Source organism: Ovis aries, chromosome 19 (genome assembly GCF_016772045.2).
Source record: "Ovis aries strain OAR_USU_Benz2616 breed Rambouillet chromosome 19, ARS-UI_Ramb_v3.0, whole genome shotgun sequence".
NCBI lineage: Eukaryota > Metazoa > Chordata > Mammalia > Artiodactyla > Bovidae > Ovis > Ovis aries.
Genome location: NC_056072.1, coordinates 52074737 through 52099769, shown reverse-complemented (window position 1 = coordinate 52099769; position 25033 = coordinate 52074737). Strand labels below are relative to the sequence as shown.

Below are 25033 nucleotides of genomic sequence, written 5' to 3'. Positions count from 1 at the left end.
GGCTCAGAGGTTAAAGCATCTGCCTGCAATGCGGGAGGCCTGGGTTCGATCCCTGGGTCGGGAAGATCCCTGGAGAAGGAAATGGCAACCCACTCCAGTATTCTTGTCTGGAGAATCCCATGGATGGAGGAGCCTCGTGGGCTACAGTCCACAGGGTCGCAAAGAGTCGGACATGACTGAGTGACTTCACTCACTCACTTTGCCCTGATCTCATTGTCTGTCTCCAATAATTCCCTACTAGACTGCAAGACACTTGCACGGGCAACAGGTGCAGCTGCTTAAGGAGGGTAGGAGGCATAAATGAACAGATGGCAACCATCTTAGTCCCACCATAGGACTGTGGGTCTAGAAGGGGCTGATGTGCTAAAGCTCTTTTCATGGCTTCATATTGCCTCTGGGGACAGTATATACCAGTTTGAAATACAACTTTCTCTGAGCAGAGGGCCAGGCAGAGGTTTGCACTTGCCTGTAGCCAGAAAGGTACTAATGGACCTGCCAACACCACCCCTTATTTCCTGTAGCTTTTCTCTGCATCTTTTTTTTTTTTTTTTTTTTTGGCCTTACATTCAAGGCCTTGTGTGTTGCTTTCTGTGTGTCTCGAGTCTTGAGTAGGGTTGTCAAGGTGGAGGATCTTGGTGGACATGCCCACCTCCTCCTTCCTGAGGCCAGTCTGTGGGAAGGAGACCTCATAGATGGGTCCTTTGGTGCCTAGAGCATGACAATTACTCCTGTGTTTTTCACAAGAAAGGTCTCGGTGGGGGCTCTTTCCACACCCCTCTGTTAAAGCTCTACCTACCCCAGTTTATATTTCCTGTCATATATTCTGTTAACACTTAAATATATCCTTTTAAATTCAATTTTTGATTTATGTAAAACAAGCATATGGTATAAAATATGAACTATCTCCTTCCTCAGTGACCTTCCTCACTTCTCTGGAATGAACATTCTATTACTACTTTCTTCATTTGGGGATTTTTTATCAACTATTGTCAGTTTCATTCTGATCCTCTCCAGATCTCACCAGCAATTTCAGACCTAAGCACAGCACACCTGGTTAGGTGATAACCTCCATAAGCCAGAAACTCATCAAGGCAGTGACCAATAACCCATAGAGTGTCATATGAATGTAGTTATTTTTTTCTGGGCACAGTGTGAGGGTAGGCTAAAAAAGAGAAGCGAGAATATGTAGAAGTTGGAGAGTGAAAGAAAGGTAAATAGACTACTGTCTAGAGCTTACACTCCATGTCCCCACATTCAAGTCTCCTGGATTTGGGCATCAGGAATGTTTGAGGCTATGGCTTCTGCATGCCTCTGAAGTTCCCATTGGGTTTGGCGGAACCAAGGAAGGCACGAGGCCCATTGCCATGGATACAGCCTGCCACTCTGTGCATAGAAGGCCCCTGACAAAGCCAGGGGGCTGCTCTCCAGGGCAAAGCTGCTCCTGTTGCTGTGGCTAGGGCATATTTCAGTCTGAACAGGAAGTGGCACAGTTCCTGGCTTTAAGTCCTCAGGAGTAACCATTAACATTTTCCTGAGGTCTTAGTTTTCCAAGTGCTCTAATTAGTCTTACTCTTCACAACCATACTACTACTGTTGTACTGGTCACTTTACATGCTTGCAAATGGACATTGAGATCATGCTAATAAACTGCTAAGATCAGGACCTGTACTAACATTTTGATTTCAAATCTTCCCATTTTATTATGGAGGCTTTTCATTCTTGCTTCTTAATTTCAGAAGAGTAATCAGGATGCAGAGGTAGGGCCTCACTTGACAGAATGGAACCCCAGCCTCTCCCCCTGGCCCCCTGGGTGTTTTAAGAGTTGATGCTATGGGGTCTTCCCTGGTGGTCCAATAGTTAACACTCCATGCTTCCAATGCAGGGGTTGCAGGTTCAACCCCTGGTTGGGGAAATAAGATCCCACATGCTGCACTGCATGGCCAAAACTTAAAGAAAACAAACAAAAAAAGGCTTTTTTTTTTTTAAGAGTCGATGTTATGTTCTCTTAACAGGGTATAACACTGCCGTCCAGACTCATGTCCTGGATCAGCCAGAAAGGGACATCTAGCATGACCTACTCTCCAGCGCTCAAGAGTAGACACACCTGGTTCTGGGCTACAAGGTAGTCAGCTCTGTGACGTTTTTGGTGATGAGCTGCTGGGAATGATCCTTCTTACACCATTACCAGGAAGATGCAAAGAGCCAAAAGGCAGGGGTCTGAGTTCTTTGTGCTGACCACCACCTCCTCACTACCAGAAGCTCGGCATTCTCAATTTGCACAAGTGCAATCATCTTAGAAAAAGAGATTACAACTTGGACGTGGTCATCCTGTTTGGAAGTGGGGCTGCCATCAAATTGGAAAGGCCCTGAACTTCATTACCTCAAAGCCACATCAGTTGGGAGAAAGGCACACTGCACATGCCAACACAGCCTCTGATGTGGAGCAGCCAGGCTTGCCTGTAGAGTCCTGCCACCTCAGCAGGCAACCTAAGCGCTGCTAGAGAACCCCACAGCTCCTGCAGGGTAACTGGAACAAGGAATGCTGGTCAACTTGGATGGCCATGGGAGAGCCATCACTGTCAGTGACAACCAACCAAAGAGATCAGGAGCTCCGCCCACTTCCAAAGCCCTTGCGGACTGCCCGACAGTGGTGTCACTGTACTGTATTAGGAATGGTGATTCTGCTGAGACCCACAAAGGCTGTACCCTGAGTATGTGGTGGTATCAGGTGGCTGCCAGCAACCAGGCATCTGGCTGATCCACATGGGTTTGTAAGGGCCTGGAAAGGCCTCTGGAGGCAGAAAGGAGTAAAGATGGCTCCAGTTCTGCAGGGCAAGCCAGAAGCAAGATGGGGGGCCACACAAGGTTCTCTGCCGCTGGTGTCCCCTCACAGCCGGAGTAGGGAAGGGTGGCCTGAGAGAAGAGGTAGTTACGATTAATTCAGAAAACTTTGTTTTGGCTGATTCTTTGGACTCTCTCTTCTTCTACCCTTTTAGTCATCCTCTGGAAATTGAAGGTCAACCCTCAGTTTAACCAAACCTTGAAGGACAGAAATCATGAAGAACATTTAATTCACAGACTATGCACATTATCCCCCAAGAAACGACTATACCGTTCCTTTTTGCTTCGTGGACACCTGGCACTACAGAACCTCTTGACGGTCTGGTATTCCCCAGACCATATACGTTATCCCCCATTTCTACCTACAAAAACTTAAGTGACCTGGAGTGCAGGGGTCTTGCCTTACCTTATTCATAATTATGACTGTATGCCGTTCTAGTGCCTGCTACACAACAGGCTCTCAAATGTTTATGAGACTAGTGGGCTCACAGAGTGACTGTCAGAAACTGCAGAGAGCTTGCTCTATCATACAACTTTCTTAACCAGGAATCCTCAAAGGGTAGTCCCAAGACCCATCAGAGTTCCCTGAGAGTCTGTTAAAAAGGCAGAATTTCAGAATGGCCCCCAGACAGACCTGCTGAATCAGAAGCTTTGAGGATGGGGCCCAGAAGCTTGTATGTTAACAAAGTTGTAGATGTTCCTGATCTGCACCAAAGTTGGAAAAACTGCTGTTCTTAATTGCATTTGGGGGCGGGAGGCGGTTATTCCACAGAAAGGATTCGAGGAACCTGTGGAAACTTAGTTAACTGTACAAGTCTTAGTGTGTTCTAAAAAGAATTCACACCCAGGTTGATAGACCAGTCTTTCGTCTGAATCAAGGATTAACATCACTCATCACCCCGAGAGGAGTGGACGAGTCCTGTGAGACCCAGCTGGTTCCAGCACTCTTCCACTGGAGGGAAGGGTCGAATAGGTCAGAAAGCACAGCACCATCAGCTAACATACTTTCACGAAGGACCAAGTGTCCACTTCCTGGGAGACAAAGAATCTGCTTCTTTTGCTTCGCTGGGTTCACAAGCATCTTGAAAGCACTGTTTCTGTTTTTTGTGCAGGGCCTGCACCTGTGGGTGCTCAAGGGCCGGCCATGAGAATGTGCCAGAGTTCACAGAATCATCAGCCCTCAGTGCCTGCCTCTGACTTGGGGATGTCTAAACTGTGACCTGACCAACATTCTCTTGTGCACTAGCAGAACTACCACTCTGCTGGAGGTGCCAGGATGCTGGCCATCTTTCCTGAAGAATATCCACTCATGTCTCTTCAGTTTGACCACGGAAATCAACAATGCGCCAGGAACACTCAACCAGACATTCCTTAAGCCTCATGAAGGTGAGAAGGTGGCCAGTCAGTCAGGAAACTCAAGCCACTGAACTTTAACTAATGACCAAGACGAGGTGAGGCTGAATGTTGAGATTCCTCCCAGGACACATGAAGAAACTGATACGAACGCAGAGAATGGGACCAGAATCCAGAAATGATGTTCCATTTATTCACTGAAAAAGAGGGAGATTAGGCCTTCTTGATCAATTTCTTCCAGTCTCCCCAAACTCCCTCCCTTCACTTTTCCAAAATAACACACTGAGAAACATTTTTGTACAAAAACCACGTATTATTCCCCCCCTCACAAAATCGGGTGGCTGTATTACAGGAACAAAACCAGATCAAAGACATAAAAAGAAAAAGTCACCACTTATACTGAAACACAACAGTGTTAAGAATTCAGGTATTCTGTAGAATTATTACCAGCATAGTTAAAATATTTCCACCTGGATCTTTTAAATTTGAAAGTGATCACATTAAAGACCTGAGGTTGCAAGAGACCACAGTATGAACCAGAACTCCATCTTCCTTTAAAGACCTCAGTGGAAAAGGTATTTGGAATGAGTTTCCTTTGGGAAAGACTGGCGGGAAAATTCAGAAAACCCTGGCCATTGTCGAAAGGCACTGGGGTCTTTCTGGAGTCGAAAGCAATGGAATTAAACTCCAGTAGGAACAAGCTCATTTCCACTCCAACAGTCTGGAATAAACTCACAGAAGGAACAAGGTCTCCTTGGTTCCAGTACTCTGATGGTGACCAGGGCCACCTGGTTAGAGGTAACACCTGAGGGTTTGAAAGGCAAATCTTAATTGTGGTTTGATTTTTTTTTTGCTTTCTGATATTAAGGAAAAAGGTTCTAAGGTGTTTTATAAACACCTTCCCACACCCTCACACATGTAAAGCTTTATAGAATGTATAGAAAAGATATCCAAAAGATGTTCCACTTTGCATTCTAAAGGAAACTGCCACTTGAGAATGTGAAGGGGCCAGGTGCTTCGGAAACCAAGCTCAACCCAAAACACCGTTTCCCCACCCATGGAAGGATAGAGGAGAGGGAAGACAGACAAGAAGAGAAAACCAAGAACTCTCAAGTCACTCATCAGGAGGGGTAGAAATGGGCTCATATTAAGGCATTTTTGTGGCTCTTCCTCTGGAATGGCATTCCACTCTCCCAGCCCGAGCACCCCACCCTCAAACCATGATGCTTTGATTGCCAAGTGAGTTCCCTGGTACCCACAGCATCTCCTTGACAACCAACCATGTGATAGATGGAATGTGAGATCTCAGACGGGGAAGGGAGAAGGTATGAGAGGCTGCTGGTCTTGCCCCACTTCTCCAATCCCACCCCAAACCTAAAGTACCGCTTCACTAAATCCCACTCACCCTGACTACTTCAAGAGGTAGTTTGGGGACCTGTAACCCCAGCCAACCTAACCAAGTCCATGAGCTAAACTCAGCACTATCTACTTTTTTTTTTCTTTAAGTTTTTTCTTTCTTGTAAAGAGGGAGAAAAAAGAATGCACACAAAGCAGTGAACAGTGGGCTAGATTCACTGGATGACCATTGCCCAAGACCCTCAGAACGTTCCTGGTGGGAAAGTTCCCTAGACTCAGGGAACTCAGGAATGCCTCCCAAATCGCAGCCCTCAAAGCTTACACTGCTTACACTTTTGACAAAAACAAAATGCCCACCCCCTCCCCTAGCAATCAAACAAACCGTCTGCATAGAAAACCAGAACCAGTGGGCCAGGGCAAGGAGTGGATCTCTTCTAAAGCTTGTGCTCTCCCCTACCAGGGATGAAAGGGGGTGTTCTGCCAGGCAGGCTGGAGGCTCTCATGGTCCTCACTAAGGATAACATTGGGGGGGGTCACTTTTCCCCATCTCTTTAAATTTTGGTGCGTCCATGTGTGGCAAAAGTCTCATGAAACTTCACCATCAGCACCATTCTTAGCTCAGATAAGCAGAAATAAGGTCACTTACAATGCCTTAAGGTTTGTCCCCTCTGGCTATCCCCTCTGCCCATCAATATTTTTTGGTTCCTATTAACTTAGGATGCTCTCCTTTAAAGCAATAATGACCAAAAGGAAAAAAAAAGAAAAGTGATAATGATTATAAAGCATTATCCATATAAGCATAAGACAAAGCAAAAACAGAACAAAACTGCAGGAGAGCAAAAAATGATACAGACATAGACCACTAACGTTGACAGGACCTGCAGACACACTGTCAGCATACCCCACAGCGGGTCAGGGAGACGCCAGGTATTTCAGGGCGACCAGGGCACACTGGCAGCAGTGGCTTCCCCTTGAGTGCTGGAGGAGGACTAACACAGCAGGTGTCAGAGCACGGAGAGGGGTGGCAAGAGGAATGGGGAAAAGTCAGGGTGCGTGCTTGGGGCTGTGAGAAGAAAACTCCTGAAAGAAACCCAAGGAAGCGGAGGAACACAAGTCTTGTCATCCCCACTCCAGCTGGGGGCACTGGGCGCGGACGTCCCCTGTGTCTTTCGGGCTACGGTGCAGCTGAGGCTGGTGGGCCAGGAGCGGGAGGTGGAGGGCCTCCGTCCGCAGGTGCTGGAGGTGGTGGCTGCTGCTGCGGCGGAGGGGGATCTGCAAACACATCCAAAAGGAACTTGTCATTGCCGGAAACACAAGGGGCCTGGGCAAGAGCCCATGCAGAGAAACAGGACTTATAAAGGAAGTTTCTTTATGGCCTGTGAGGCACGGCTGCTGCTGAGGGCTACATGGGGCGGTCCACCTGAACCTCCACGTCACCACCTGTGTGGCTCCCCTGACCCACGCGGCTCGGGGGTGCGGAGGTGTCTGAGTCCGCCCCACTCTCAATCCCTCCAGACCTTTGCAGAACTTAATTATATTTTGATTTTATCATTATCTTAATGGTTCTCACTGCTAATTCTCTCTCTTCAGTTAAATGATAAGCTCCTTCCTGGACAAGTTCTGTGTCTTCTTTGCGTTCTCTCAGAGTGCCTAGCCTAGCTGGGGACGAAACTGCCTATCAGAAACTGCTGGCTTTTATGAACTGTCTCCACCAGGGTCACAGAGATTGACTTGAGGCAGCGGCCAACAAGCTGGATAGCCTGGAGAGGCCCCGCAACTCCTGAACTGTAGTCTTTAAATTTTTGGCCAAAACTAGGTCAGGTCCTGAAGGGAACAATTAGGAAAGGAGCTCTTTCCTATTTCTACTTTGACTGCTTTAGTGTACAAAGCAACCATAGAGATACTTCAATCCAGGGTTTTAAAAACTTCAAGATTTTGCCAGGGATGAAAACGAATTAAACAATTAAAGCACCTCCTTGCTTACCAGCTAATTCATCCAACCTTCCCCTCAGGAGGTGTCCACCCAATTGCTAAGGCTCTTCAAAGCGTTTTGAAGCCCACCGATTTACTCCCTAGTGTCACCTTTCAGGGGAGCAAAGTAAGGCCTGAAGAGGGAAGTGACTTGCCTGATGAGGCCTGCCCAATGCCCTGAAGCCAAATCAGCAGCTCAGGATCCCTGAAATTCATCTGGGGCAGGAAGTGATGGGGAGCACCCCAAACATTCCACACCCTCAAGGTACTGCACTGAGGGCCCTTCAGGATGGAATCATGTATACAAATCAGGTGTTATCAGCAGGACAGGACAGTGGTAAAGACCAATGATATTATGTTTGCAACGGGGATGGCAGCGTGGTCAACCCTCCCAGTCAGCCAGCACATTTTTACACTGCCTGTGGGGCAGCAAGGCTAGGAAAAGAGGTACGCACTAGACTATGATCTCTGATCCTTGATGTAACAACAAAGATCGCTTAAAAAAAAAAGTTTTTTTTATTTATTTGGTTGTACCGGATCATTAGCTGCAGGATCATGCATTAGTTGCATGCAGGATCATTAGTTGCAGCATGTGGGATCTAGTTCCCTGACCAGGGATCAAACCCGGGCCCCGTGCACTGGGAGCGCAGTATTAGCCACTGGACCACCAAGGAAGTCCCTCGTTTCTCAACAATGATCCTGTACTGACCTGGCTCAAGTGCTGTCTTTCTTCTGTGCACCTAAATCTGTCCTTGTTCCTAGGAGTCCAATGAGAAAGGAGATGCACCTGTGTTGATGGCACTTGTCTCCTGGCCCTAGGAAGTCTCCCAGAGAACTATAGTGAGCTCAAGCCACTCAATAGCCTTGTGTAACTTACGGTAAATCCTACACTACTATCCATTTGTTCATGTTTTATTTTCCCAACTAAAGCTCCTGGAGGCCAGGAATACCTCTGCATCCTAGCTCTCTGTATTGTATTATAAATTCATTATTATTACTTTATGTTTTTGTATTATAAATACATTATCATTTTATTATAAGCTGTATTACTATAAACAAACAGGGGCTGACTCCACCTCATGAGAACCCAGGTCCTCCTCTAAAAGGACCTGGGATCACAGATGTGGCGGGGTACATGGCCACTGTCAGCTGCATTTTGGAATCATTACCATGGTCCACAGGGTAAGAGGGCAGGCCAGGCTCTGATGCACCCCTTTGGAGGCCAGGGTTGGAGCAGAACAAGGGTTCCATGGCAAAACCGAGCTGGTTTTGCACACTGCCACAGACACTGTTCATCAGCATATGTGCCCGCTCGATGGAGCCCGCTAAGACTTCAAACTCCTTCTCAACACAGCCCTGAATACTCTTTTCTAAGTCTAAGCAGCCACTACCAATATATTGGACAAAAACTTATTATTATTCTTGCCCTAAACCAGACTCTATTCTTTTCTTTACACTTACCTCTTTTAAATCCTGAATCCATAAAAGGCTCCTGTACAGAAAATAACTACCAGTAGTTCTGTGTATCGACTCAGATTCAAATTAGATAGCCTCAAACAGGCATGGGTGAGGTGTGCCCTTGGCCTTGCCAGAGCCCTTGGTGTCACGAATGCATCCACGAAGGCTATGGAAGGCTCCTGACTAACTGGGAGCACTCTGTGCTCACCACCTGGGTACCTGTCCACCAGGGATGCTGAAGCGCAATGACCAAAGCCCAGGTTTCAGAAGCGCCCCTCACAGGCCATCCTGTCCAGGGATCTGTCACACCCCAGAGGGAACAAACGGTGCTTGCCTCCCTTGTGTACAGCTCTCCCCAAAAGTCCCGAGGGTAGTGCCTCCCCCCACCTGGGTACTTACACATGCCGTTAGGTGCCGTGAGGGGTACCCGGGGTCCTAAGATGTTTCCTGGGATTGGAGGCATACCAGGAGGGGTGGGGCCACTCCCAGGGGGGTGGATGCTGGCTGCAACGGTGGGCATCATGCGGCCTGGCATGGGCTGCCCAGGCATCATGGAACCTGGGCCTGGTATCTGACCTGTGGAGGGAGAGTCAGAGTACTAAGGTAAGGAAGACAGGAATCAACTCACTGCCCGAGAGTGCTAAATACAGATAGACATCTAACCTCCAAAAGGATTGAAAGATCGACAGAACAATAATCTGGAATAATCTGTCTAGCTTTTAATTCAGGGTGGGGTCGGGGACATGGAGGGATGGCATGGAGGGAGGCAGCTCTGTGGCGTCGACGACTACCCTAAACCCTGGTATAGGCAGGTAGTTTTAAGATGCTTTTACCAAAAAAAATCCTAACAGAAAGCATTCACTCTGGTGAGTTTGGGTGAACAATGGATTGTCAAATATCTTCCTGAGGACACGAAATACCAAGCACGGACCACAGGGAATGGAGGGCTTACCAGCAAGTTAGTGCACAGTCTAAGAACTGAGGCTCAGTCCAGACTGAGCTTCACGCACAGGCTATCTGGGAAGGTATGCCTGGAAGGGGATTGGTCATTACCATGAAATCACCATTAAAAAGGGATTCTAATTGGAAGTCTCAAGTCCTTTTCACACACAAAATATCTCTCGCTCCGCCCCCAGCCATGAAGCACTGGCCCTGGAGAACCACGGTAGGGGAGACACACGAGGGACAGACAACTCCTTCGTCTCTTTCTGTTGCTCTGATGTCAAACACGGGAGACGCTGGACACAAGAACGGTGAAGCACCTCCTGTGTTCAGCCTCACACTGAACCTGCAGAACTTTCAGCACACCCTTCCTGAAAAGAACCAGACAGTAAATATTTGGACTTCACAGGTCATATGGCCTCTGTCACAACTTTTCAACTTGGCTACTGTAGCATGAAGACAGAGAATGTGCAACAAATAAGTTTTGCTGTTGTTTAGTCACTGTCCAACTCATTCGCAACCCATGGACGGTAGCCTGCCAGGCTCCTCTGTCCATGGGACTCTCCAGGCAAGAACAATGGAGTGGGTTGCCATTTCATCCTTCAAGGGATCTTCCCGACACAGGATCTTCCCAAACTCGTGTCTCCTGCGTTGGCAGGTGGATTTGTTGTACCACTGAGCCACCAGGGAAGCCATACCAAATAGGTGACATGTATTATAATACACCCTTATGGACTCTGAAATGTGAATTTCCCATAATTTTCATGTGACATAAACATTTTTTAGTTTTCTCCAACTACTTAAACTGCAAAAGCCATTCTTATCTTATGGCCCCTACAAACACAGGAGATAGACGAGATTTGGTTTGATTAGCCAATCCTGCCTTTTAATTTCAATTTCAAAAAGAAAAGCAAGGACTGGCTAAACTACAAACAAATGAAATTAAAAGATGCTTGCTCCTTGGAAAGAAAGCTATAATAAAGAGAGACAATATATTAAAAAGCAGAGGTATAACTGTCAACAAAGGTGTGTATAGATAGAGCTATGATTTTTCCAGCAGTCATGAATGGATGTGAGAGTTGGATCAAAAGAAGGTTGAGCATCAAAGAACTGATCCTTTCCAACTGTGGTCCTGGAGAAGACTCTTGAGAGTTCTTTGGAATGCAAAAAGATCAAACCAGCCAAAATCCTAAAGGAAATCAACCCTGAAGACTAAATGGAAGGACTGATGCTGAAGTTGAAGCTCCAATACTTTGGCTGCCTGATGGGAAAAGCCGACTCATCGGAAAAGACCCTGATGCTGGGAAAGATTGAAGGCAAAAAGAGAAAGGGGTAGCAGAGGATGAGATGGTTAGACAGCATCACTGACTCAATGGACATCAGTTCAGTTCAGTTCAGTCACTCAGTCGTGTCCAACTCTGCGACCCCATGAATCGTAGCACGCCAGGCCTCCCTGTCCATCACCAACTCCCAGAGTTCACTCAGACTCACGTCCATCGAGTCAGTGATGCCATCCAGCCATCTCATCCTCGGTCGTCCCCTTCTCCTCCTGCCCCCAATCCCTCCCAGCATCAGAGTCTTTTCCGATGAGTCAACTCTTCGCATGAGGTGGCCAAAGTACTGGAGCTTCGGCTTCAGCATCATTCCTTCCAAAGAAATCCCAGGGCTGATCTCCTTCAGAATGGACTGGTTGGATCTCCCTGCAGTCCAAGGGACTCTCAAGAGTCTTCTCCAACACCACAGTTCAAAAGCATCAATTCTTCGGTGCTCAGCTTTCTTCACAGTCCAACTCTCACATCCATACATGACCACTGGAAAAACCATAGCCTTGACTAGACAGACCTTTGTTGACAAAGTAATGTCTCTGTTTTTCAATATGCTATCTAGGTTGGTCATAACTTTCCTTCCAAGGAGTAAGCATCTTTTAATTTCATGGCTGCAGTCACCATCTGCAGTGATTCTAGAGCCCCCCAAAATAAAGTCTAACACTGTTTCCGCATCTATTTCCCATGAAGTGATGGGACCGGATGCCATGATCTTTGTTTTCTGAATGTTGAGCTTTAAGTCAACTTTTTCACTCTCCACTTTCACTTTCATCAAGAGGCTTTTAGTTCCTCTTCACTTTCTGCCATAAGGGTGTTGTCATCTGCATATCTGAGGTTACTGATATTTCTCCCAGCAATCTTGATTCCAGCTTGTGCTTCTTTTAGCCCAGTGTTTCTCATGATGTACTCTGCATAAATGAGTTTGAGCAAACTCTGGGGGTACAGGAGGAGAGAAGAACCTGGCATGCTGCAGTTCATGGGGCCATAAAGAATCAGACATGACTCAAACAACTTAGCACGAACACACACTACCAGATATCTAACTGGCAACTAACACAGGTAGAGCAGGAGAGGAGACAGCTCAAGTGAAGAGCTCTTTAGCAGTGCTTAGAAGAGGGCCTGTCTTAACAAAGACAAAGCTTTAAGCCTCACACCATCTATTTCCAGTGTCTGTTCCCTGAGCCAGGAGTCAGAGAGAGAAGCCTTTTACTACAGGGTGTCCATGAAGAGAACCTCAGTGAAACACAAGAGGCAAGAAGAGAGGTGGTCCATTGTCTCTGGGGGACTTTTTTTTTTTTAATTTTTTAAAATATTGATTTTAAAAATATTGATTCCTGTGGCTACACTTGGTCTTAGTCGCGGCATGTGGGATCTAGTAATTTGACCAGGGATTCAACCTGGCTCCCTGCACTAGGAGCATGGAGGTCCACTGGTCCACCAGGAAAATCCCAAGATTGCTTTTTAAAAAACATAATACATTGGCCTTATGCCTCAGAATAAACAGGAGAGCAAGTCTGGGGCTCTGGGGGACCCCTGCTCTCTTATGCAATCTGAGGAAGTGCAGAAGAGCCCCAGGGGTCTTCTCCACATGCTGGAGAACGAGTTGATCAAATCTTCTTAGAGAAAGCAAGAGTAGCTGCTGGGCTGACATGACTGCCACCCTCACACCACTGAACGTGTCATTAAAGCTGCTGGGGCCTGGGCCACAGGGCGAGGACAGATTTAGGCAGTGCTGAAGTCTATCCATGGAGAGGGTGACGCAGAGATGAAAGACAGAAAGGCCAAGTGCCCTACAAGCCATACAAAGAATGAGGACACATGAAGGGTAGGCAGGCAAACCAAGGGAAAACTATGGAAGGAGCAAGCGAACAAACTTGATACCTTGTGGCTAATTAAGACCAATCTGTGGACAATTTAGGATTTTGGATGATGTGTATAGAAACTGATGCAGGAGAATTAGGAACAGCATAACAGGAGACTAAAGTAAGCACAAGGCCTAGCCTGAGTTACAGAGTCAGAAGATAATATGAATGTTGTTTCATTTATATGCAGCCTCTTCATACTTGGGCTTTCCTGGTGGCTCACAGGTTAAAGCGCCTGCCTGGAATGCAGGAGACCCGGGTTCGATCCCTGGGTCGGGAAGATCCCCTGGAGAAGGAAATGGCATCCCACTCCAGTACTCTTGAACTGGAGAACCCCATGGAGGGAGGAGCCTGGCAGGCTACAGTCCATGGTGTCGCAAAGAGCGGAACGCGACTGAGCGACTTTCACTTTCACTTTCTTCATACTTGCCCTCCCCTCTGAGATAACTACATCACCTTACTATCTACCACCTGCAGTACATGTAGGAGTAATGAGCTCAAAAGATTATTTTAAAAAAACTCCCAGGTTAGAACTAAGCTGTCCATGCTTGGTCTGTCTACACGAATCAAGGCACAAGGGACTGGATGAGTCAAGCACACAGAATGAGGTGAAAGACCTGGCCAGTAAGGCTACAGGGGGCTGGCTAAAGGGTTCTGGAGAAGCGCCTGATTTTCTGTGTGATGTAAAGCGATAAGGAGGGATGGGGAGAGGTGCCCTTGGTGGCTCAGTGGTAAAGAATCTGCCTGCCAGTGAAGGAGCCATGGGTGTGATCCCTGGTCCAGGAAGACCCCACATGCCCTGGAGCAACTAAGCCTGTGAGCCACAACTACTGACCCCACGCTCTAGAGCCGGGGAGCCACAACTACTGAAGCTCTTGCACCCTAGGGCCCATGCTCAGCAACAGAAAAGCCGAGAAGCCCATGCACCACAACTAGAGAGTAACTCCCATGAGCTGCAACTAAAGAAAGCCCACATGCGGCAACGAAGACCCAGCACAGCCTTAAAGAAATGTCTTTCTTTTTTTTTTTAAAGAAGGAATGCAGAGGAGTCTGAGTCTAGAAGAGCTTTTGCAGAGAAGTAGGGGCTGAATGAGGGCAAGTTGAGCAGAAAAGAGCTGGGAACAGCACCCTACAGGCATCCTGGAGATGGAGGAGAGAATGAGGAAGAGGAAGGGGGCAAGCATGAAGTTGAGAAGGAGAAAAAATGGGAGTCTGGCATCTGACTGGCATGTGCAGTGCAGAGAACGGGGAAGGACTTTCACTCTGCAGTCAGGAGGTACATGACTGGCTGCCATTCCAGTGGAACGCTGAGATGGGGTGAAGGGAAGGCGCAGAACCCTCAAAGTTTCCAATGGGAGGTAAGCAGCACACACAGAGCCTCATTATTCTGAGAATTAGGGTCAGTCCTCTGGAACTCTCCCAGTTTCCTTCTTACCACACACGTGCGAGGTCATTACTAAACACAAGGCTTTGTTTCCCACTCTCTGAATCTCATTACTGTTGTCATATACTCGCTCAGTCTCGTCTGACTCTTTGCAACCCCATGGACTGCAGCCCACCAGGTTCCTCTGTCCATGGGATTTCTGTGGCAAGAGTACTGAAGTGAGTTGCCATCTTCCTCTCCAGGGGATCTTTCAGACCGAGGGACTGAACTTGTATCTCCTGCTTGGCAGGCGGATTCTTTACCGGTGAGCCACCTAGGAAACTCTCCGTCTCTACTGATTCTCTACTGGTATTCCAGGTGGCGAGCAGGGAGAGAAGAGAGATCTTTGCTGTTGTTGGGTACAGGAGGCCTAATTTGAGTCCAGACCTACAAAATCTCAACCTGGAGATGAAAGAACCCTTTTAATGGACTTGCTGTGATGAATGGAAGCTGTTCACTAGAGCAGATAATACAGCTCATGGTTGTTAATGGGTACAGACTGCCCCCTTCTACCCAGTTCAACCTGGACAAGAGGCCTTTGAGCAAGTTAGGAAGAACATTTTGCCAGCCCTTCTCAGATCTCTCTCTCTGGAAAACTGACATTAGAGCACTGAAGAATGCCTTTACAAAAAGGTCAGACTGAGTAAGGGAGAAATAAAGAAGGAAGAGCACAGACCAGGTGTATGCTAAGTGAACGGACACATAACTGCTCAGTGCTAACCATTCTTATCTGCAGCAGCACAAAAGAGTTTTCTACTGTGATATCTTGAGCAAGGTAGTTGCTCAGTCACGTCTGACTCTTTGTGACCCCATGGACTATAAAGACCATGGAATTCTCCAGGCCAGAATACTGGGGTGGGTAGCCTTTTCCTTCTCCAGGGGATCGTCCCAACCCAGGGATCGAACCCAAGTCTCTCGCATTGCAGGCAGATTCTTTACCAGCTGAGCCACAAGGGAAGCCCAAGAATACTGGAGTGGGTAGCCTATCCCTTCTCCAGTGGATCTTCCCAACCCAGGAATCAAACTGGGATCTCCTGCATTGCAGGCGGATGCTTCACCAACTGAGCTAGCAGGGAAGCCCCAGGGAAAGCAGAGATGAACGAGACTGCAAACTGAGCAGTGCGGTCTCCACTTCACGCTGACCTAGATGAGCGGTTCTGGACAAGCTGTTTAAGATGACCCAAGCCTCAGTTTCCTGAGATTACTATAAACAGCAATGCTAAATACATGCTGTACTCTAGCATCCAGTTCTCTGTACCATCAGGGAAATGGTTTGTTATGATGCCTTACTATGTCTATGGCTCTGACTTATGAGAGGAAGAACAAACATTCTCAAGTTAGAGTAGATAGCAGCTCAGAAAAAGTTAAGAGATTTCTTTACAGTCTTCAAACTTTTAAGAGGAATCAGATCCAAGTCTTTTGATTCTAAATCTAATTCTTTACCATACTATTCTGTGCTCAAATCCAACAGGTCATGTGAAAGGACTTCATGTACCAGTCAGCATTAAAAAAAAAATGATATAAACTGTAATTCCAAGCACCATGTTTTCTTCTTCACTGTATCAACAGTAAAGCGACTGCTCTGCCTCCTGCAATATATAACTCTAACAAACATACTTGCTAGCACCTTGCAGTGGGTGGGATGGTGGCCTCCAAACACATACACATACATTCTAATACCTGGAACCTGTAAATGTAACCGTATTTGGAAAAAGCATCTTTGCAGATTTTAGCTGAGGATCTTGCAGTCACCCTAGATTATCTCGGTGGGCCCTACATCCAATGCTGAGTGTCCTCATAAGGGACACATGGAGGAAAAGACACAGGGACAGGAAGGAAGATAAAGATGGAGTAAAGAGAGGTGTGGCCATAAGCCAAGGAAAGCTACCAGCTACCAGAAGCTGGAAGAGGCAAGGAACAGATCTCCCTGAGAGCTCCTGGAGGGAAGCATGACCCTGCTCCAGCAGCTCCCAGAAATGTGAAACCCCTACATTTCTGTTCCTATGAGTTACCATGTTTATGAAAGGGGAAGACAAAGACTTGAGTAGCTCATCCAATGTCATAAGTAAGGGAGCCTGGCTCTGACCTAGGGGCTCTGGCTCCAGACATGGTGCCCGTAACACAGAGCACTCTGAGGATGAAAGTGTGGAGCATCCGTCTTCCAGTAGACTATATGATGGAAACCCTGTTGCACTAAACACTTAGCTCCAGAAACAGTCTTGGAGAGAGGGGAATCAGTGGCACATTAACACAGACGCACAGGCTTCCCTGGTGGCTCAGATGGTAAAGGATCTGCCTGGAATGCAGAAGACGCGGATTCCATCCCTGGGTCGGGAAGATCCCCCGGAGAATCCCATGGACAGAATCCCCACTCCAGCATTCTTGCCTGGAGAATCCCATGGACAGAGGAGCCTCGTGGGCTACAGTCCATGGGGTCGCAAAAAGTTGAACACGACTGAGCAACTGACATTTTCAACTTTCACAAGGTGCTATCTACTAAAGCAACACTGGGATAAGCTGTAAGTGCTGCTTCCAAGCCACCTGCTCAGAGGCAGTGGGTGACTCCTCTATTACCCTAAATCTGTATAACAACAAGCTGGGCCAGGGGCACTCTAGGCTTTTAAGACCAAACTATATACCCAACAGCTGGAAAACAAAACAACAAACCCTTTTGCAATAAATCCTGAAGCTTTCTGTACAACAGAGTTCCTCTATCCTCCTGTCATAAACGGAGCCATAAAGCCACCGGAGTACTGGTATTTAAGGTATGAGAAGACGATGGCTCCTTGGGAAGAGCTCGCAACAGAAAGGGAGGACTAGAGGAACAACAGTGTACTTCTGCTTGTGGGACTTTGCACAGACAGACATTCCTCAGGAAAGCAAGGAACACTATGAGTGAGGCAATGTCTCTGTGCCATCCGGAGGCGCTGGTGTGCCCAGGGCAGTGGATTTAGAGAACAGATATCGAGGAGACAGAATGCTGCTGAGTTGGGGTGTGTCACTTGCAGGCAATGACAGGGATCTCATGGAATCTTTCAGGCTTTTAGAAAGACTGAAAGAGAGGGCCCAGACTATAATTAAGGAAATGAAGTCTCAGAGAGGCAATGGAATTTGGTCCCAAGTCACAAGGAACAAGGGACTGAGCTGTCTGACCCCAAGGTTCATTGTCCTTTCCTGTACATCATCCTGCCTTAGAAGGGTATTCCTTTCCCTGGAAAAGCTGATTTCTAAGGACAAAATTTGAAGAGGGGTAGAGTTTAAGAGGACTGAGGAGAAGCCAAAAACCAACTTCTTATAAGTCAACCCCTGTCCTTTTGCGATCTAAATGTCCTTGGCTTTTCTGGTTTTTGATATAGGTCTCATTCTTAAGTGGATGACAAGATGTGAAGGCATTTCATTTTTACTGAACATTAAGAAGTCTGGCTCACAGGTACCCAAAATGAATGGGGCAGGCCTTACCAAACAAAATAAAGGGGTGGGCATGTATTTTTATTAAGGGAAAAAAAAAAAAAAAAAAAAAAACTCAGGTGCTTCCTTTTCCAGTAGAGAGGGAGGTGAGAGAGAGATGTGGCTTCAGAACAGCAGCATCAAAGCATAAACTGGTGGGAGTCTGACCTACATACGAGATTTTTTTTTTTTAAGCAGTAGGCATCTGAAGCCTGAAAAATTGGAAGGTTTGCTAAAATTAGGCTTTGCCTCGTGGAAAAACTCCTCTCACTCTCAGGTTTATTAGACCTTATACTGAAGTGTCATAGCCATCACACTCAACAGAGTATCATCTAAGGACTTCATATTTATTCTCTGGGATGGGAGAGGCAGGTGGGTAAAAGAACACAAAACAACGAAAGGGAAGCCATGAACTTTCCAACCAGAAGCACATTTCCTTGCTGTTTCTAACCACCCACAACACACCCGCTGGCGAGTCCCCCAGAGAACGGAAATAACCATGAGGGCCAAGTGAGGGGAAGCTGGGGCTCCCCGGAGGCAGCTTCCGGGAGGGGGGAGGCCCACAGACGCTCTTTGTTGAAGACTGTGCCCTCACTGTTCTCTCTGTGGGGATAACCTGCCACTCCGGAAAGCGGCACGGCAGCCTTGTTATCACATGATGCGAGCAGGACCCAAGGCACCGCAGATAATAAAAACTTGGCTGCCGTGATGAGCTGGTCCAGTTCCCTTTTCAGTGTGGGGCTCTGAGTTGGGGGGAGACAAGAGGCTAGGAAGTAGTGAGTGACTGTAATCCTTTCCTGAGCGCTACTTCCCACAGGGAGGGTTGTGTAAGTGGATCTAACGTGGGGGCCTGAAAGTCAAGTGCTTAATGCCTTGCTTGGAAATTTCATTGAACAACCAGTATTTTATTCATTGATGCAAAATATTCTAGTTTTATTATTAACACATCTCTATCATCCCTGAGTTCTCACTAGATCAGATCAATTCCTACTCTGATTGGGGGGGGGGGGGGCGCGCACTTCTAAAAATTCTTACACTATTAATGAGGAAATGATACAGGTTATTTAAACCAAAATGTCCTTTTCTCTCCGTTTTTCACATACAGAAACACAAAAAAAGGCTTCCCCAATGCAGGCGGCTCACTCCAGATCCGTGAGGCATGAATACTCAAGAGCACCTCATTTACTATTAAAAGCCCAAGGGGAAGGCAGAGCTTACACTGCACTCACATCCTAGATTTTTAGGCAATCTCCCTAAAATACACTTGGCCCTCTGTTCCTCCGTATCCATGGGATCGGCATCTGCGGGTATGGAGGGCTGACTGTATTCACTGTTCAGTATCATTTTCTTTAAGAGACGTGTGCATCTATGGATACTCATGCACCTCTGACTGGGGTCCCGAACCAACCCCTGGTGGAAACTGAGGGATGACTTTAGGTGCCAAGGCCCCTGGGGCAGACACCCTACAGTAACACGTGTCCTCCTTGATCACAATCAAGAACACCCCAGGGAAGAGCAGCCACTACCCCACCATGCTCCTTGGCTCCCCATGTGCTGTCATGAATGCAACGGGCCAGGGCTGTGGGCAAGCATGTGTTCAAGAACTGCTGGCTGCCATGCCTCTTTCATCTGTGCCAATTGAGAAAGGCAGTCGTGCAGGAAGAACTAGTTATGGCTTTAATTTTCGAATCACTTCTATGAGATCAAACTGTGTTTCAATTTAAATGAAAAGACAAAGTGCAGTGCTGTGTATTTTATGAAGACTGACAAAACATAAGTGTGGTATAAGGACGGCTATGGGCACCTCCAGTTTCCACCTGCCAACTGTACACTGGAGATTCTTCCTTTGACTTTTCATTTGATGAAAACAAATCATCTTTGGACACTTTATCAGGGAGAAGAACAAAACCTACAAAAAGCTAGAGTTCGCAGGTGAGTAAGGGGTACGACCAAATAGTAAGAGCCCAAGAAGACAGATAGCAGCAAACAGATGTACTCTGTATACAAAAATTCTAAGCACATGAATGAATTAAAGGGGTGGATGGAAGGACTGCAGAGGTACAAACTAAATGGAATATTTACAGGTGTTGATGTACACTAGCCCCTCTGGTGCTTGGGCCCAAAAGGGCTTGACAGTCTCACAACACGGAGCCATATTTTAATGGGTTCTACCGTGAACTGATGGCCAATTATGTGGAGAAAGATTACATGTGTTTTATCTACGAAATAACATAAATTCTATGAAGTCAGAGAGCTGGACAAAGTCACCACTTTCCCAACTTTGCTGGTTTTTAGAGGCTGATTTTTCTCCTTCCTTCACACACCATAAATTCTGGCCAAATACCAAAAGCTAGTCTACTGACCTGGATAATTACTCCTAGCTTATAACATAAATGTTGCGGCCTGCTAATTTTTCTAAACCTAGGAAATATTAGTCAGAAGGACTATATTCACAGTTATGAACTTACACCTGTGACAAATAAGAGACTAAAGTTGTTCTCCACCTAAAATATTACAGACTCCCTCACTTGCCTTAATACAAAAAGCCCCTTTAGCCAGTTTCTAGAATCTGGTGTACCAGACTTAGCTGTTAAAACCAGTCTTTTCTGAACTGCTAATATTAAGTTAGCTTTTAATTAGCGGGTTCAATTTATTATTCATAATTTTACTTTCCAACATGTCTGATTTTTATACTTAAACTCCAAAGCAACCCCACAAAAGGGGAAACTATGGAAAATGACCACCTTGAGGTGGTGGAACTCTTGTACCCTAAGGGAGAGAATGTAAACTGGCATTACCATTTTGGCAAAATTTTGGCAGCATCAACTAATGTGAATACATGGATTTCCTAAGACTCATTCTAGGCACATGACAAATTTCACTACTTCAGGGCGCACACAACAGAAATGTATACCAATGCCTCGAAAAGACAAGGGCAAATGCATGTTCACAGCAGCACTATTTCTAATAACTAAAATGGAAAAGAATCGAGCACCCATCAACAGGAGAATGGATCATGGTATATAACAAATCATGGCAGAGCCACACAGTGGAACACGTGCAGTAAGAAGAAAGAGCAAATCTATGACCAGTCGTGATGATGCAGATGCATCTCACATCCGCAGTGTCGAGTGAAAGAAGCCAAACCGACAACAACCAGGACGAGAGCCCATCCAGGCATCATTCACCACCAGCCCAACTGGTCTATGGTGTTGGACTTCATGAGGGGTCTTCTGAGTGTTGGTTACAAAGGTATGTTCTCTTTGTTAAAAATCATCAAGCATTTACTAGGGCTAGTGCATTTTTTCATATGTATGTTACATTTCAATAAAAAAATTTTCAAGAAAAGAGGGACTTTCTTGGCAGTTCAGTGATTAAGGCTTCACACCTCCACTGCAGGGGGTGTGGGTGCGATCCCTGGTTGGGGAACTAAGCTCTCACATACCACATGGCAGAGAGAATAGCTTGGCACAGAAACACTCTCATTACACACACAATGATCCTTTTCTTCCAAATTCACTTAAGAAAAGCCTATTTCTCTAAGTAAAAAGAGAAACATAACCTATCTGTATTCTTCAGACTATTTTACGAACTCTAGTTTTTCACCACTGTCTCCCTGAAAGAATATAGCTGTATCTGAGTCTATTACCAATCCCCTTGGTCCTCCATCACAGGAAGGGGCGTCGTGATATCACTTTGCAATAAGAGGGAGTCCGGCAGGAAGCCTGGCTCCGTTGTGCGGCAAGGCAACATAGCCTTGACATGCATTAGTTCTTCCCTTCTAAAGGGAGGACAGTGGAAGTAAGTAAAAATACTGTGGGTGAAGGGCCTGGCATACAAACACCTGTTCTCCCCAGGATGTAATTTAGAAAAAAAGGCAGAAGGATACTTCTTCTAAATGCAGATGGTGGAGAACTTCCTGAGAAATTCTGTGAATAGTTACTGCGGATGGTGATGCTTCAACACCATTAAGAACAAATGCCACAGCAAACCTCTTCTTAAACATTTATCCCAAGAGTTTAAAGAAAAACTTAAAATAACTGTTTTTGAAAAAAAATCACTTTGGGATCATCATTCTGTTAAGCATTGATAGCTTCTAACATGTTAGAAACTTAGATTCTAAGACCCACTCAAGCAGACAGACAGAAGGACTGAGAAGTAAAGCAATCCTGTGTCATGAGCCTGGCAGACTTCTGAAACAATCTCCACAAACGTCATACAGATCAAGCAGCCAGTCTAATAGTGGTAGTAAACTCCACAAGTGCAGAGTGTGTGTGTATGTGCGTGTGCGTGCATGCGTGAAAGAGAAAAAGCGAGAGAGAAAGCCCCATTTTTGGGTCAAGCCAATAAAAACTAATGCCTAAACATGTTTGGGGCTGTAAAGTAAAAATTCATGTTGGTAACATAAACTGTCAGATCGTAGTTGTTTCAGTCATGGCTTTCCCAGGCAAACATACCTTGTTTATTTCTATGAGATTTAGAAATTCCGCCATTTGAGAAGTCAGGTCAACTGACATTAGTAACAATGAGAACCTTCTCAGGCTTCCAAGGATCTTTCTATTTTTATTTCACCTGAGCTCTGCACGCCTTGGCCAGAGAGCCTGCATCCCACCCTAGAAAGTACAGACTTTGGCCCTGGAGGCACCTGACACATTCCCATAAAGTACCTAAAAAATCTTACAGGAAGACTGTTGCTAGAGCAATATAGTACACCACACAGCCACATATTACCTTACAGGAAGGGAAGGAATATGGGGAGAGATGCTGCAGTTAAAGGTACATTTTAAGTTTTAATGATGTCAGTAGTTAAGTTTGAAAGAATTGTGAGCTCGACTTTCAAGGTGGTAAAAAGCTGCCAACTTGAAGGGCACCCATGAACTAAAAGATGGGACAATCTCAGAATGAAAATGAGTAAGGTCCATAACACTGAAACACATAAAAATACAGGACATACAAATTCACAATACTAAAAGCATACACACGCAACAGAAAAATCCTTATCGGTCACCTTCGGAGACTCTTTGTAGGGGAGTGGAGGGGTGGCTTGGGGGAGGAGGGAGGACTCATTATTCAGATGATTGATAAATAAAGGGAAAGAATGAAGCATTTATCCAGGCTTTCTTGCAAGGACTGATTTTCAGGGTAATAAAATGACTGGTGAATAAAAGCTTTTGTAACAAAAGAATCACTGCTAACAAATCACTGAATATAAATAAAGGCAGTAAGGACAATTAATTCAGAAATCCTACATTTTGCAACACCTGATGAAATAACTGATCTAGGAAGCAATTCTCATTGGCAGGTGAAATCTTAAGTGAGTCATTTAATGGGGAACTTAGGAACACCAAAACCACTGGCAAACCTGAATGTCACCAAGAGAGAACGGACACCACAGGAAAAATGTCTGCATCCCCAAAGTGACCCTAAACCTGCGAAAATATCCAGCGCCATCCTGTGGTTTATTTTTGGGAGATATGTGGGAGGAGGAAAGAGGGGAGAAGGCCATGTGAAATGACACCATGCACCTTGAGTGCACAATCGGGCACAGCCACAGGCGCAAGACCTAGATTTCTTCAACACATGAAGTGAAGCTGTGTCATAGGTATTTGGGGGCTTATTACACTATTCTACTTTCACCTACAGAAGACTTCTACAACAAAAAGCTAAGAATGGCACAAAGGTGATGATCACTGAAAACGCATCATAAGAGATCATTGTACTTTGAAATGTCAATTAAAAAAATAGCGTAGACAATCCAAGGATGAATTTTTAAGGAACTTTTGGGATATACTGGCGACCTATCCAAGAAAAAGGCATCATGCCAAGAGGACCCTGGCAACAGAACCCAGCAGGCTTCATGTGCTGATGGCTACAAAGCCAGATTCACTTGTCTACCACGTCCTGGATGACGATGGACATGCTGCCCAGTCTCAGTCAGAAATCCCCAACAGTGAGGTCTGCCCCTCTCATGCTCCGAGCACAGGGATGAGCCCAGCCACATCTGTGAGCAGAGCTTCCTCTCACCTGGCTGGGGTGGATGAGGCGGCGGCATCTGGTGGTGCATCAGAGGGTAGGGAGGGGGCTGCTGATGAGGCATCATGCCGGGATGTCCTGCTGCTCCCAGCGGTGCCAGGCCGGGTCCTCCTGAGTGCTGGTGTGCCTGTTGAGGGTTCGGCCCATGCTGCTGCTGTTCCATTTGCTGTCGGGCTCGCAACTCAGCGTATTTCAGCTGCTCCATGTGGAAGTTCTGGCGCTCCGTAAGCAACTGCTGCCTCTGTTGTTCTAACTGTTAAAAAAGAAAGGGGAAGAGAAATGACACCAGGAGAGGCTCTCAGGATTGGATGCCAACACAGGACATCCACACGGTGTCAAAGTTCCCCAAACCTCATCACCGTTACATAGTCACCTCCTCTCCAGCAACCACCACAGTCAGAGAAAAGGCACTGCTTCTTGAGTAGCACTGAAGTCAAGCTTTTCTCTATGTTAAGTGTAAGATTTGCCTTTCCTTGGAACTTTCACCCCATGTGGGGCAACTGTACTCAGCGCACAGGTAATCCCTTTGTTGGCAGGCCCTCAGATATTTAAAAAATAGCTTCCATGACCGCCTTACTCTCTCAGGTGACACAAGCATCTCTTGTCCTCTTGATAGTTCCTTAAGATACTAGTATTTCAAGTCCAACCATTTTAGGTGCTCTCTTCTGAAAGTGATCCTTTTTGGCTATTATTTTAGAATGTGACATCACAGTTAAATCCTCTGCACGAGTGGACGTGGCCTTAGCTGAAAAGATACACATCTTCTCGATGGAACTTTGGCACTGCCACTGTAAATCTTAGCTTCCAAGTAGCCAAAATTATACTGGGTGACATATTCAAAGCATATTTTCAAAGTCTAAATAAAAATTTACATGACTCGTGGTCTGAAGAAAATAAGCATTTCAGTATTCAAGAGAATCTTTCTGGGACCCAAATTAAAATACAGAGAAATAAGAGAAGTTAGTTATTATAAATAAGTAATAAATACATTATTATAAATACATGAGAAGTAAGTTATTATA

The 25033-nt window shown here is 46.1% G+C and overlaps 1 protein-coding gene across 2 annotated transcripts in view; it reads right to left on the bottom strand.

Annotated features, from left to right (window-relative positions):
- Positions 1–4354: 4354 nt before the first annotated feature.
- The window catches only part of SMARCC1 (SWI/SNF related, matrix associated, actin dependent regulator of chromatin subfamily c member 1), a 123730-nt gene continuing 103051 nt past the window's right edge, over positions 4355–25033 (bottom strand). For both annotated transcript variants that reach the window (XM_027957707.3, XM_042236316.2), the window contains 3 exons: positions 24003–24264; positions 9379–9555; positions 4355–6822 (listed from right to left, as the gene is read on the bottom strand). In XM_027957707.3, coding sequence (XP_027813508.1) covers positions 6725–6822; positions 9379–9555; positions 24003–24264 — 537 coding nt within the window. In that variant the 3' untranslated portion in view covers positions 4355–6724. The remainder of the gene's footprint in view (positions 6823–9378; positions 9556–24002; positions 24265–25033) is intronic.